Genomic DNA, 14051 nt, shown 5'->3' with positions numbered 1-14051 from the left:
TTATTTAGATAGATATTGATAAAAAGTAGAAGAGAGGATAAATAAGAATTAGAGATAATTTAGAAGACTCTCTACTAAATTAAAAATAACTTTGAAAATAAATAAAAATTAGAGAATTTATAAAATAAATAAAAATTAGAGATAATTTATAAAATAAATAAAAAGTAGAGATAATTTTAGAGAAAGAGATAGTGGGGGAGATAGTTTAAGAAAAATTTTAAGAGAATAGATTATTTAAGTTATTGGGAAAATACATCTCATTAGTTGTCTTAAAAATGACATGAAATAAAAAAAAAAAAAGAAAAATTTTCTCCGTTTTGTTTTAATATATATATATATATAGCGACAGCGAGAGCGAGAGAGATGGTTTTGGATGGTATTGAATAGGATTGGAGTAGATCCATATTTGATCCGGGATCGTTTGATAACAAGTGGCTGAACTGAGTGAGTTGTTGATTTGTCTTCACTCTTCAATATGTTATCACATGGCTCCCTCTTAATGGGATTGGTTCAGGATTCAAAATTCTGATAAACGGTACCGTTTGCAGCCCCACCACATTATCCATGCATCCATTTGGAATCAAGTAAAGAAATCCTATAAACACCCTAGGTTCTATCCAGATAATCCATGGAGACGAAAAAAGAAAGCAGCAAATCATATTGCCTGAAATAGGATGAAGTCGAGTTCTAATTGCATTGTCTGAAACCACTTGTTGTTTCAGCAGAATATAGAGGACAAAATAGAGGCTTATAAAACCCCTTCATTCAGATTCTAGAACCGACATATAAGCTAGCTAAACCGATAATTTTTCTTTCAACTAATGGCATGTTATGAATGTCAAGAGTCAGACAACAGCAGCCACCGCATTTAAGGTCGCAGACAACCTACAGGGAGCAAAATCTCTCCTTCACCACCAGTCCACCACCCCCCGAAGGAAAACGAAAAATATGACAGAGAAAAAGTTTTGCAGAATCCGAAAACCTTTGCATATGTTCATGCATCCCATTGACTTGGCCCATAGTGTATATACTTCAGATAAGAAGATGATCAATTGGTCGCTTAGCCGTTTTTCCTTCTTAAACAAACTAACGTTTACAAGCTACATAATCAGCCGCTCTAGAATGCACCTCAAGGCACAATGACCACGTCAATGGACACCAGTGTGCCTTATTACTCCCACCAGCAGCCAGACACCGGATAAACAGATACAATCTCTAGTTTTGACCACGGGATTGCAGCCTCTTCCTTTCTAACTCGAGCTACAAATTCATAAAAATAAAAATGAAATAAGGAAAAGATAAATATTCTTATCAAAATTTAGATCAACATCAAATAAATTCAGTTTCAGTCCATGGTCGATATGCCTTACCACTTTCTTCACCCGTTCATTGGCAGCTGGAGTACCTCCAGTAACATTTTCAGGGAGGTATGGACTGCTAACTCGCACTTCATTCATCACGACTATGACAGTTTTGTCCCAGTGAACCGGAAGCCTGCTCACAGAATGAAGATTACTCAACAAGAACGCATGGGTTTAATAGAAAATATGTAATGTAATTAACAGTGGATGTCTAAATCATGTATATGATTTAGAAGCAGCCTTGACCTGTGAGAAGATGCAAAATGGTATGCAACCATGTATGAAGAAACAGTTTCAAAGTATTCATGCATGGTCTTTTTCTGAGAACACGTTACTCTAGCAGCAAGACCGGTACAATGATGGGGCCTTCAAAACAACATAAAGACCATTACTCCAGCAGCAAGACGTTACTCTAGCAGACTTGACCTGTTCTGCATAAAGTGGTTGCTCTCAAACCCATGTCCTCACACTAATCAGCCCAAGATTCTACCATTAAACCAAACAATGGCCCCTCCAATACAAAATGAGTAAATTTATCAAAAAAAAAAAAAACTAGATGCTATCTGTTCTTCTAAAGGTGTGAGAGGAAGCAATATCAGAAGCACAAGCACTAATACAGATCACAAATCTAATGGGTCAATTACATAGATCTTGGCAGGCCTTTCTCCTCTCTCGAAGGCAACTCAGAAATACTCCAGGAACCCTCCTCAACTTAAAGGAGCATAGAATAACAAAGGTGGCCATGGCCGGGTTAAGTCAAACACTGTCCCCAACTAGGTAGGGAACAACCAACTAAAATTTACTAGGACACTGTTCAGTGGGGCAGGTATCAGTATGCAAACCCAGAATCACATGCATAGGATGCTCTAAGTGTTGATATGAAATAGATGGCCCCAGCCAGACTCACACCCTTACCTGTACCCAACACCCAACAATTTAAACAAAAGAATTCAAACACAAAAGACAAAAACAAGGTAATAACCATGTACTCAAAAACTACACTTTGCAGTAACGAAAGCAGACAGCAACCCAGTCTAGCTTCTAACTAAGTGTTCATTAGTGGACCCAGAGCTGTCCATCATCAATCTGGTCCAAACTCTTAGGCACAGATACTTCCAGGATGGGTATATTACCATACTTATATGTTCAAGGGCCCAGACTTCTGCCTCAATTGTTCCTTATTACTTCCATATGGGGTTGGTTACATGAATCCCAGGCAGAAATATCAGCAGAAGGGTTAAACTATTTCACCATTCCACTCTGTTCAGTGCCATATCCATCGTTAAATTATGGGTGCTTAAATTGTTTCTTATTACTTCCACCCAAGTCCTTGTAGGGCTGCCCCTAGCTCTGTAACAGATCACTTTTCCTAACAGGTGCTGTCAGTGGTCTATGCACATGATCAAACAATTTTAATCTACTTTCTTTCATTTTATAACCTACTGGAGCTACACCTAGGTTCCTCCATATGACTTCTAACCCTATCCTTTCTAGTTTGACCACTCATCCATCTAAGCATTCACCTTTATGAGGTCTGAAGACCTGACCAACTTGTCTTTGTAACAGATTTTGCAAAACCATTGTCTCACTTAACTAATACACAACTTTGGGACAAGGCAATGACAGGTACAACATTAGCTTCACATCTGTAAAAACCACCCATTTCAATTCAAAATTTTCCAATCTCACAAGCAGAAATATTTCAAAGTCATACACAATCCTTCATGTCATGCCAATTATCCAGCTTGCAATGATTTTCATCAATAGCCTATAGAGTTTCATCCTCTAAATAAACTCAATTATTTAGCAAAATTTGACTTATGTTATAACCAACGCTTACTTTCTCTGATGTGTGCCTTGTATGTGTAAGAAATGGAATATGGATACCAATCCATAATGTAGATCAAAGCCCACGCATTATTAGCTTTGCATGGCAACATTCACTAATTCTTTCTTCATTTTTCTGATGGTGGTTATTGTGGACATGTATTTCCTCCTAAAAAAAGGCATGGAATCTACAGTTCTATGTTACACAAGAAATCAATTAGACTTGTATAGGTTAGCAGAAAGTCAAATAAAAAAACCTTAGTCGTAAAATAAATGAAGCTGGTAGTGATAAAAAAATAAATAAATATAAATTTGGAGTTACTGGAGCTGTTACAGGGTTGGGGGATAGATATCGATTTGGAGGATGAATGGAGTTGGAAATGGAATGCTGATGGCTGCTTCTCAGTTAAATCATTGGCCCTCAAACTTCGCAATTCAGACTCTACGGGCTTTCCTTTCAATCAGATAAGGAATCCAATCAGCCCTTCAAAATCTGATTTTCTAGTGTGGACAATGGCTTTAAATAAGTGTCTTTCTAGATCTAATTTGGAAATAAGAGGTGTTCAGCTTCTAGATGTTTCTTGTGGGCTTTGTGGCTTTCTGCCCGAATCTACAGGCCACCTTTGTCTCCACTGTCCAATTTCCTCTCAGGTGTGGGAGCACTTCTTGAAAGCTATGGGAATCAGCTGGGTCATAACAAGCACTGTCAAGGATCTGCTGTGTTGCAGGAAGATCAGAGGCCTCAAGAAGAAAGGAAAGTTGGTGTGGAGAACTATTCCAGAAGCTGTCCTTTGGTCCATTTGGTCTGAAAAGAAGCAACAGAATTTTTTGTAACAAATTTAAAAGTCCAGAAGAGTTAGTGCAGGGGGCTGTCCTCAGCTGCTTATATCCCAGTCCCTGTGGAGTCTGTAATCTGAGTTGCTCCTAGGCTAGTCTTCTGGCTAAGACCTTGTTGTATCCTCTTTTCTATTTTGAATAAAATTACCTTACTTTTCAAAAAAATAAATAAATAGAACTTATTCCTAGGCTAATCAGCCAAAAATAAATTTTCAATTGTCACAAGTTCTTATTGCCATTCCCATTTTCCCTAAAGTTGGCTCAAATTCATATGGTTCATAACATGGTTGCCACAAAATCAAAGATCTACTTGGAGATGGTAGATGATGAAGTAGAATAACATGATTTCATGCTACTACTCTCTAAATTAAAATAAATTGATACCAAGACACCTAAAAATTAATGGATCTGGCCATGCGAATACTTGGACATGGTGCTCAACTTGGCACAGCATTTGAACATGTTGATGATGTTCCCAAAGTCAGAAAAAGAAGTACCCAATAACACTGCACAAGCTCTTAATGACAAAGGTGTCAACATTGCAAGTTTCCAAAGTTTTCTTTAATTTTATTATTTTTGCTACTACTTAACTTATTATTTTATTTAAAACATTCATTTATTTCCCTACCCTCCTACTGTGGATTCTAGAGTTTGGCATGCCAACTTATCTATTAATTTATTCATTTATAGTCATGTCTCCATGCTACAACCCCTAGATGCAAACATGCCGGAAATCAGTGGCAACACAGCAAAGCCAACATTAGGAGCCAGGGTTAAAGACAATGAGTTCAGGTTATTTCGGTTTCTAGGATTGAGTTTATTGTAGAAAATAGCAGCACAGAAGGGTTAAACTATGTCAATAAGAATTTAGAATTTAATGACCAGAAGAAATCTGTGTCTTATTAGGGCATTGAACAGAAGAGAATGGCAAAACAGGATTCATGTAGCTGACCCCATATAGTTGGGACAAGGCTTATATGAAAAGCTTGGTTTAAAACCAATGTTTATGGCTCAACATTTAGTTCTTAATTATAATTAGAAAACTATGGCTTGACCAACTTTACAACTCTGTATATAGTTTAACTAGATCTCCTGTTAGATTCTGCCATTCTTATACATAGAGATAAAGATGGATTTTCAGAGGCAAGCTAAAGCCTTAGCCTCTTTAATTGTATGAGGGGCCAAAGACCACATGCACCTGAAGTCATCCAATCAATTACCACTCGACAGTCCCCTTCAATTGCCAAATCATTCCAACCTGATAAATAGACAAGTTTTAGGCCATCTAGAAGAGCTAATAGGTCATAGGATAGCTATCAGACAGGTCATTCTTTATAAACCAAAATGTCAGGCAATCAAGAAACAGCCCCCATCGGCCCATCCACAAGAAGTACTAGCGATGAGGATCCTGGTAAGCATGACTTGTTAATAGATTACATGAGCGTACCCATGGAACAAAGGGGTAGAACCAACATGTCACATGATATGATAGGTGAAGATAAATAGATGGTTTAACCATTTGAAAGAAAGACACAAGGTGCCAACCAGCTGGTTGGTAAGGTCTCCTGTTGGTCGTAGCGGAGACTTGGGATTGAATCCCGCCTGCACCTGGATTGGGAGGGCTATGGGTTGGGGGATGGGCTACCCCCCTCCGTTGTGTAGCCGTTCAAATGGTATTAAAAAAAAATCATATTAAAGAAAGACAACTGCAGAAGTTAGAAAGAACAATTTGGTGCAAACGAGGGTTCAAATATGAAACGAGGAAGGCCAAAAATAATTGAAGACTTTTTCGAGTGGTAACAGAAATAATTCAGGATTATGTAGCGAAATAAAATGCCATGGCTCACTCTTTAGTAAAAAAAAATGAACATAAGAGGGGAATGGAGGAACACATATGTCATTGATTCCAGTTATGTAGGATGAAGCAAATGATAATGATTATTTTCATTTTTCTTCTATAGGGCTATTACCCAATGAAAGTCCCAGCAATTCTTGGGATGTGTAGACCCAATACAAACCTAACCTTAGGCTTTTTTTTTCTTTTTTTACAAAGTGTTACCATGGCAGGTTTGATTTTATGAATGCCCATCTGCAAATAAAAATTGGATAGGGAAAGGAACTACATTTCCAAGGAGTTAAACTGCAAGCAGGAATTGGTTGAGGATGGAGTGCAGTATGGATATGTCAGTGTATTTTTTTTTTATATTCCTTTCTTGATTTTGTGTTTTATTTCATTTATCTCTCTTTTCATATTTTACCAATAAAATCTTTGTTACTACTGACAAAGAAAAACCACCAGGTTAAAGGAGAAAGGTCATCATGATGCATGACCAAAAGAGAGATTAAAATTGAGAACTTGAATGCCTTTGACAGTGTAAAGCAGAATACAGCCAAACTCTATTCCCACCAGGGGCGGAGCCAGGGGGGACCCAGGGGAGCCATGGCCCCCCCTATGGTTCAGAAACTCCCCACCGAAAAACAGATTTCCATGTAAATTTTCTCCTTTCCCCACTCTCCATCTCAATGATTGGCCCCCCTATGGGCCCATCCATACTTCATTTATGTTTTGGCCCCCCTTGTAACAATTTCCTGGCTCCACCCCTGATTCCCACGTATTCACTCACTATAAGGATGTTTAATTGATGTTGTAAAAAGTGGTCTTTTTGGAGCTAAGGATTCCTCAAGACGATACAATGAATAACTAAGCTATACCAAACTAGAGTCCTATGTGTGTTCAGGCTACCAATTATGCAACCAATCAGTTGCCTGGACACGAATTTTAGCAAAGCAGTCAGCTCGTTTGATACAAAGCAATGAAGTGGCATACTATAGTCATTTTGTATGAACTTTTGTACCCAATAAAAACAAACACAGAGCTTTAATTCAAATAGTCTACTAATACTTAAATATAGTGAACAAAGAAACAACCAAGTTTCTCACGTCTTGGAAATACAAAGTTTATTGTATTTCCAAGACCTGACAATGTCTGGAGACTAGAATCAGGACATGGTTGACCTCTCCAAACAAATGGAACAATATATGCAATTACATAAATACATAGTAATAGGATGGAGGGAAAATTAAAAACTCAACCTAGATGACAACTTCTGACTAACTTTTTAGGATCTATCTCTAATCTCTATCTTTATAAAATGAAATAGTAACACTAAAAGGCTACACTTTGGTACCACTTTTTTTTTTCTTAACTTTTTTTCGAATCTGGTTCAGAGGGGCTGGTCTACCCCCTGAACCACTTGCCGACCCGAAATACCCCCTGTAGGGGCATATCAGGAAGGCTCCAATATGATACGTATCGGCCGATACGGGCCGATCTGTGACAATATTTTGAACCTTGCAAATGACTACAAAGCAATCTGAAATCATTCAATCTGGTTCAATATATGTCCCATTCACTGTGTAAACCAATATGGCAATATTTGCTAGTTCAACCTGGCAGTTCACCCACCAAATGATCAAAACCCTCAAAAACCTAGAACCTGGTCGGATGTCTGGGCAACTGGTTCACTGGTTCAACAGCCCAGGTCAACAAAGGGTTGAAAACACTGGTGTAAACAGTAGCAACCTCCATACAATATTTGGAACATACAAAAATTGCTCATTCCATAGTCTGACATAAATACCTTGATACCTTTTTATTGTTAAAAATTTAATGAAGGATCAAAAAGAGACCTAATGTGCAACTACAAACAGCTGCATACAAATGAAAAGTGCAGAACATCCTCAAGAGAAAAGTGACAGGAAATAGAAAAGATTGTCCCGTGAATCAGAATAAATGCACAAGACTATCCAGAGAATCAGATCCCTAGTATAAAGCAGTCCCTAACCAAGCTATCTGCCAAAAAATAGGATGACCTCGGAACCCATAAAAATGAAAAGAGCACGTAACAATGAAGCCACCTCAATCAAATCTCAAGCCCTACAAGCCAACCATTCATGGCTACAATTTAGACATGTAAGACTAAGCATCTCATGTTTGATATTAATTACTCAGAAAACTATATTTAGTTGCATATCATTTCAGTGAGTCTTGTCATGCAGCCAAGTTCAAATGCTCATACATTCACTTCTGCTATTAATAACCTAACATTGCTATCTATTGGCCAAGGGGAGGGGTGTCTCAGGTTACCCAAAGCTTCGATACATCAGGGAAGGCTCTCTATCGCCAATAAACTTAATATCCAATGATATGAGTCTTAGATTTTACAACAACCAGATTCACGTACCCCTTTCATCCATGACAATTAATTTTTGACACCGAGTTTTGAGCTTCAGTACATCCTCCCGCTTTATTTTTCTTCTAAAACTATTTCTTTCACACTTCACACTTACCAGTTACCACATACTCACTTGACCCATCACCCCCAACCTCTCTCTTCAACTTTTAAATAATTCACCAACCCCTTCAGGATATCCATCAAAATATCACTCTAGAATTTCACCCTATCTCCTTTTTTTAGTCAACCTTATTACCAACAATCTTTTGAAGGAATAAAAAAGGAGAGATATACACATTCTAATTGAGTATGTAATATAAGGCAATCTTGGGCCTTGAAAGTTGTAAACCAAGGGGCACTTCGTTGGTGTGTGGAAAACTAAAATAAAATAGCAATTTGTTTACTGGGGGAAATCACTAGCATCTTCATAGGCTACGGCAGGGTCAAAGATCTACCAACGTAATGTTCATATAATCGTTTTTTTGGTGATTAATATTCCAATAATCAGAACTATGAGATGGTGTACCCGAAATAATAAAACTAACAAATTTGTTCTTGTTGTAGAATAAAAATAAGAAAAAAGGTAAATTTTGAAGGGTAAGACGCTCACGTCTTCGACAACGCATCGAAGATGCTCTGTGCCTCGCTTGTAACACCCACACCTATCCTCTCAGCCTCTATCTCTGCTTGTCTGCAACTCGCCACATCGAAACATTGAAATGAGAAACGCAAATAAAGCAAAAACTGGTATATGGGTTGTGTTCCTTTTTTTTTTTTTTTGATAAGTAAGATGGTTGTGTTCCAGAATTGATCACCTTATAGCAGATTCCTCCCTGGCTTGGAGACTATTAAGGTCGAGGTAGCATTTCTTGAGATCGAGTGGGTCTTCTGCCTGGCCCAGAAGGTTGAATTCTTTTATGTAGTTAGCCTTCAAGAAGCGAACGTTCCGACGAGGTCCAGTTTTCGAGCCCTCTTGTGCTGATCAAACTTCGTTAGGGAATTCAATCATGGACTAAAGAAAACAATACCCAAATTAAAAAAAAAAAAAAAAAAAAGAAGAAGAAGAAGAAGAAGAAGAATCTTTTCCGTTCCTTATTGTCAAAAACAAATCCAGAAAAGAAAAAGAAAACAGAAATTATAGAAACACCGAATGAGTTAAGGAACCTAGAAAGCTGGTAAAGGATATGAAGAACGAGAATGTTGGAAGGTCTGTCGAAGGTGATGATCTGGCCTTCGAACTCTTCCCCTAATGTAGTCTTAATGGCGAGCAAGCAACCCACTGCGAATTCGTCGCCGTTGTTTGTATCCGTGGCCATCGCTGCGCTGCTGCTTCGTCTTCTACTGCTATAAAACTCAACTAGGTAAGGCAATTTACAGCACCTCGATGCGCACAATAGCTAACATACACCCTAGGATTTCTTCCATACACACTCCCATCTCCAACGGAGAATGGAGATGGGCCATCCTCATCCTGGACCATAACGCTGGACTGAGAAGAAGCATGGGCCACCACCAGGCACCAACCAACCAGCACGTATGTGGAGTTGTAGACCACGGGGCCACCACAGTTGCCACGTGTCCTTTGTAAGATCCACCAATCTGAGGATCCTCCCTCACACATGGACGGTGGATATCTTTTGAAGTTTTGGGTCTTGAGTCTTCCTGACAAAACCAACGTTTTCGGCTTTTGGCTACGAAGTGAACAATCCTCAATATAAACATGGCCTGGTGTGGTCTAGTTATGGTCCCAAAAACGATATCCGATCCGCCCTCCATCCGGAACTTATAAATTTGGAAAAGCAATTTCAGAATTCAAACTGACAAATGCGAAGGAAGGTTCGGCCTGGCATAGTGTCAAACCAACAAATATAAACCCCCAACTCAGCACTCGTTGAATGAGATTTGATACCACCGCCTCAAACTCGAATCATGATCAACATTCACCTTCGATAATGATAAATGCAAAACTATGATTATCATGCTATACGATGAGTCCCATATGCATGGCATGGACTATGATTATCATGTTATATGATGAGGCCCATAGGCACGGTTTAATTCTGTGCTACCACATGTTCTGAAATTAATTAAAGAGTAGGGGTGGTCACGAGTCGATGAGTTATTTCAGTTCGGTTTAGTTCAGTTTAAATCGAATTTTAAGTAAGCTCGATATATAGGTTTGTTTGTTAATCGAGTTTAGTAAAATTTGATTCATGAGACTCATGAGCTTAATCAAGCCTATATATATATATATATATTATTTGTATTTTTATATATGATAGTAAGTAATTTTTTTGTATGTATAGTAAAAATCATATACTTTTATTTTTTAGAAAAAGCTTGACTTGCGGTCGAGCTTAAACTTACAAACTTTTTAACCGAATCAAGCTCAAGTTCAAGTTTTTACGAGCTCAAGCTTGAACCTAATACTATTTTTATGAATTGAGTTCGAATAGCCAAGTATCCAACTTGACTTGGCTTGAATGCACCCCTATTAAAGAGATTTTATGTGATTTGAACCGATCTGGTTGTTAAACCAATCTGCTTGTGCATAGAGTACGATTAAATAAGGACAAATTATCCAACCCTAGGCCAGTTCTAATGGCCTTCTTCTTGTAGGATTGGGATTCTTCAATGAGGATGGAACTACTCTTGTATGGGTATGGAACCTCCCAAAAAAGGTAGGTGTGCAATACAACCCTTTCTTGCATTCTTGGTTTTTTTTTTCTTTTGCTTTTTTCATTGACTATTCTCACTAAGATTGAGAAGCATGGGAGAACCCACATCATTAGGACTCTCTAACTTATTGTAGGTTTTCGAAGACAACTCAATTCATTTGTTCATCTTGATTCATCCTCTTTCCTCCTCTTTATCTATTACTATAATTTAAATTATAAAAGAATATGTATCACTAATAATGGTTATCATTAGTCTATGAAACAATTATATCATGTTGCACTTCTATCGAAACTCTAGTGAGCTAATTCTCTAAAGATGTAGCTTTATTTATCTTTAGTTTGTACATTTAGAGGTGCTAATTAAAAGGGTACAAAAGTTTTCTCTCGCTTTTCCTAGTATTTTTTCGAAAGACATAAATTTATAATGCGAATAAACTTCAGTTTCGAAATACATGTCTAGCCCTAATTAGGTCGACACACGATCTATAAAACCCACAAAGGCACAAACCCTTAAAGCAAATAATGACAAAAGTTACTCTTATGTTTGATTGGCTACTTCACCCTACATATAAACCAAAATTGATGTGTATGCATGATGACGTGTGGTGGTACGGTTGCCACGCATGTAAGGGACAATGTTGGCCATATGACAACTATTCCATGGATTTGAATTTTATGGCTACATTACTGTGAATCATTGATCTCTTTTTCTTTTTCTTTTCATCTTCCTAATTCTACATGCGTGGCTACTTTTTCTTAATTAAAACCAATATAATATTTCTTACATGGGGTCCATTCCATCTGTAGCTTGTGGCAGCGTGCGGGTACAACACGTGGAAATAGTAGTGTTTACAAAACAATGGGATAAATTCATCGGCCCAATTAGATTGCCATGTCATTTTTTTAGATTTTCTTTTTTTGTTTATTTTGAACAGAAAAACAGTAAGAGCTGATAGCACCATATATGTCATAACTGCAAATTGCTTTAAAGAGGATAACAGAAAAGTTGAGCTTTTTGGGCATCTAAATATAATATATACCTTTTGAGATTTGAGAGATAGAGAGTTGTCAAATTTGCAACTCTTTCACGGCACATGCATGCATGCTGTCCAAAAGTTGGTGACTAGAGTCTATAGTGATTTTACACGTGATATTACAGTCTATGCATTTCAACTAATAGCTTTCTCAAGTCATCTACAACAACCATACAGGCCAAAAACTTGCTTCTTTTTCCCACAGCCAACGAGACTATTTATCCAAATGCAAACGTTATCTGTAATGAAAGCTATGCCTTTTGGTTTATAGTTAGAACGGATAATCTATTATTATTATTTTCATAGTCTCTTTGGTGTAGAGAGTAGATGAAATGGGAATTCGAATAATCATCTATATTACCTATAAAAGGGTGAATGTCCTTTTTTTCTAAATTTTTCATTCCATGTTTTTTGTACCTTGTCTAAATATACAGCAGGCATAAAAAGGGCATATATAACTTTTACTCTCACTTCAAAAAATGTCCATAAATTATAAATAGTTTTATCTTAAAAATACTGTTACTAGTTTACTCAAATGGAGGAGTGTCATTCTAGCAGGAATTTGAATGAAATTCCAATTCTTGTTCAAACAAACAGCTTGAATCAGAATGGCCACTCTCATTCTGATTCCACACCCCTATTTCCACTAACCAAAAGGACTTGTTTGAATTTGAAACCACAAATCATAAATTCAATGTATGTCCCATGGATTTGTGGATTTTGGTTACTCCATAACCCGAAACATATTTTGTCACGAATTACCAGAGATGGAAGGCCCATTTATTCAAAGTTCAAACTAAACACATATTTCCGATATCAGTGATGTGGTTACTCCTGATTGGGTTTCATACATCCTTGCACTCATCTTGTTTGCGGTAGATCCGAAGTGCTTTGGTCCTACTATCCAAGCTTCATGAATATTTTTCCACCTACTACTATTCTTTAGGTTTAGGTTACTTCTTAATTGCAGTCTTCACATGCTTGTATACTGAACAGTCTGTATGTATGAAAGGAAATCTGGGCACTTGTCAGGCTGTCACATTCTCGTCGTTTAATATGCTAGGAAACGAAACCAAGTAACAGACATGACTGGTTGAAAACAACCGAAATCTCCCTTTGTTTCACTTGCACAAGTACATTGCAATTCTGCTTCACTTTAATTTTATGCAACCATTTTCTTACCCCCACACTGCTACTATAAGCATGGTAATATTCATTAGAAAGAGAGGTCATTTGCACCTACACTGTCCACGTATATACAGCCATGGAGGTCTGTCTACTTGAGAGGAAGCATTCAGTTGAGTGCTTCCACCAATCATCTATTTTTTGAAACATTCAACAATCTTCCAATGTTATATGTAGTTGGTTAGTTTTCCAATTCAATTGGTTATGAAAATTTCCGGGATATGCCTACAAATTGCATACCTCAAATGAATAAAGAAAGTTATTCATGGATTGTATACCACTGACTGTAATTTCATAAGGGTCGGTTTGGAAGGAGTACAAATGTAAATTTATAGAATACAAAATCTTATGTATTTGTACTCTTTCCAAACTGAGCTCAAGAGTATACAACAGTTGCCTAAAGCACTTCAATTTTTGGATTCAAGTCCTAATATGAGACTCCCCGAATTGAATGCGGATTAATGCATGTGAAGAAGGGCTACCCTCTTTGTTGTGGCGCAATAAGTAGGACCCAGAAACTTATAAGTATTTATTATTATATATTCTAACTCATTTTCCTTATTTGATCAATGGATGAATAAAGTTAGACGGATCCACATGGGAGTTGGAATTGTATAAGAACTGCTAATGTCATTCAAAATAAATTAAATTGGTTTCTAATTTAAACCATGCACAAACAGATCTTCATCAGGCTTGGTACATGTCCAGTCACGCCCAAACAGATTTACCTTTTGCCAAACCTACAACATCACATAAATCTTTTGCTAGTTTTAGGGTAAAAGGAAGGACAAAAGAAAGAGAAGTAGAAGAAGGGCAGTGACATGAGTAGAATATGGGATCCAATATTCTGCAGATAAAAAAAAAAAAAAGAGAAGACGAAGAAAACACCAAAGG

At 37.4% G+C, this 14051-nt stretch overlaps 1 protein-coding gene across 1 annotated transcript; it reads right to left on the bottom strand.

Annotated features, from left to right (window-relative positions):
* Window positions 1-786: 786 nt before the first annotated feature.
* LOC148853991 (RNA-processing, Lsm domain-containing protein) lies at window positions 787-9704 on the bottom strand. Its single transcript, XM_088941453.1, has 5 exons — window positions 9448-9704; window positions 9076-9236; window positions 8871-8951; window positions 1371-1494; window positions 787-1260 (listed from the first exon to the last, which is right to left on the bottom strand). The coding sequence occupies exons 1-5, from the start codon at window positions 9574-9576 to the stop codon at window positions 1216-1218; spliced, it is 540 nt and encodes a 179-aa protein (XP_088797579.1). The 5' UTR covers window positions 9577-9704; the 3' UTR covers window positions 787-1215.
* Between the last annotated feature and the right edge of the window lie 4347 nt (window positions 9705-14051).

This window comes from Nelumbo lutea, chromosome 4 (genome assembly GCF_056320005.1).
Source record: "Nelumbo lutea isolate HS-2025 chromosome 4, American lotus-T2T, whole genome shotgun sequence".
Lineage (NCBI taxonomy): Eukaryota > Viridiplantae > Streptophyta > Magnoliopsida > Proteales > Nelumbonaceae > Nelumbo > Nelumbo lutea.
This window is presented reverse-complemented; position numbering and strand designations above follow the sequence as displayed.

Coding starts and splice junctions, on each gene's coding strand:
- LOC148853991 (XM_088941453.1), bottom strand. CDS start 9,576: ATGGCCACGGATACAAACAACGGCGACGAATTCGCAGTGGGTTGCTTG. Junction 8,952..9,075: donor AGGGAGGAATCTGCTATAAG/GTGATCAATTCT, acceptor GGCGAGTTGCAG/ACAAGCAGAGATAGAGGCTG. Junction 1,495..8,870: donor TTCGATGCGTTGTCGAAGAC/GTGAGCGTCTTA, acceptor TTCTGTGAGCAG/GCTTCCGGTTCACTGGGACA.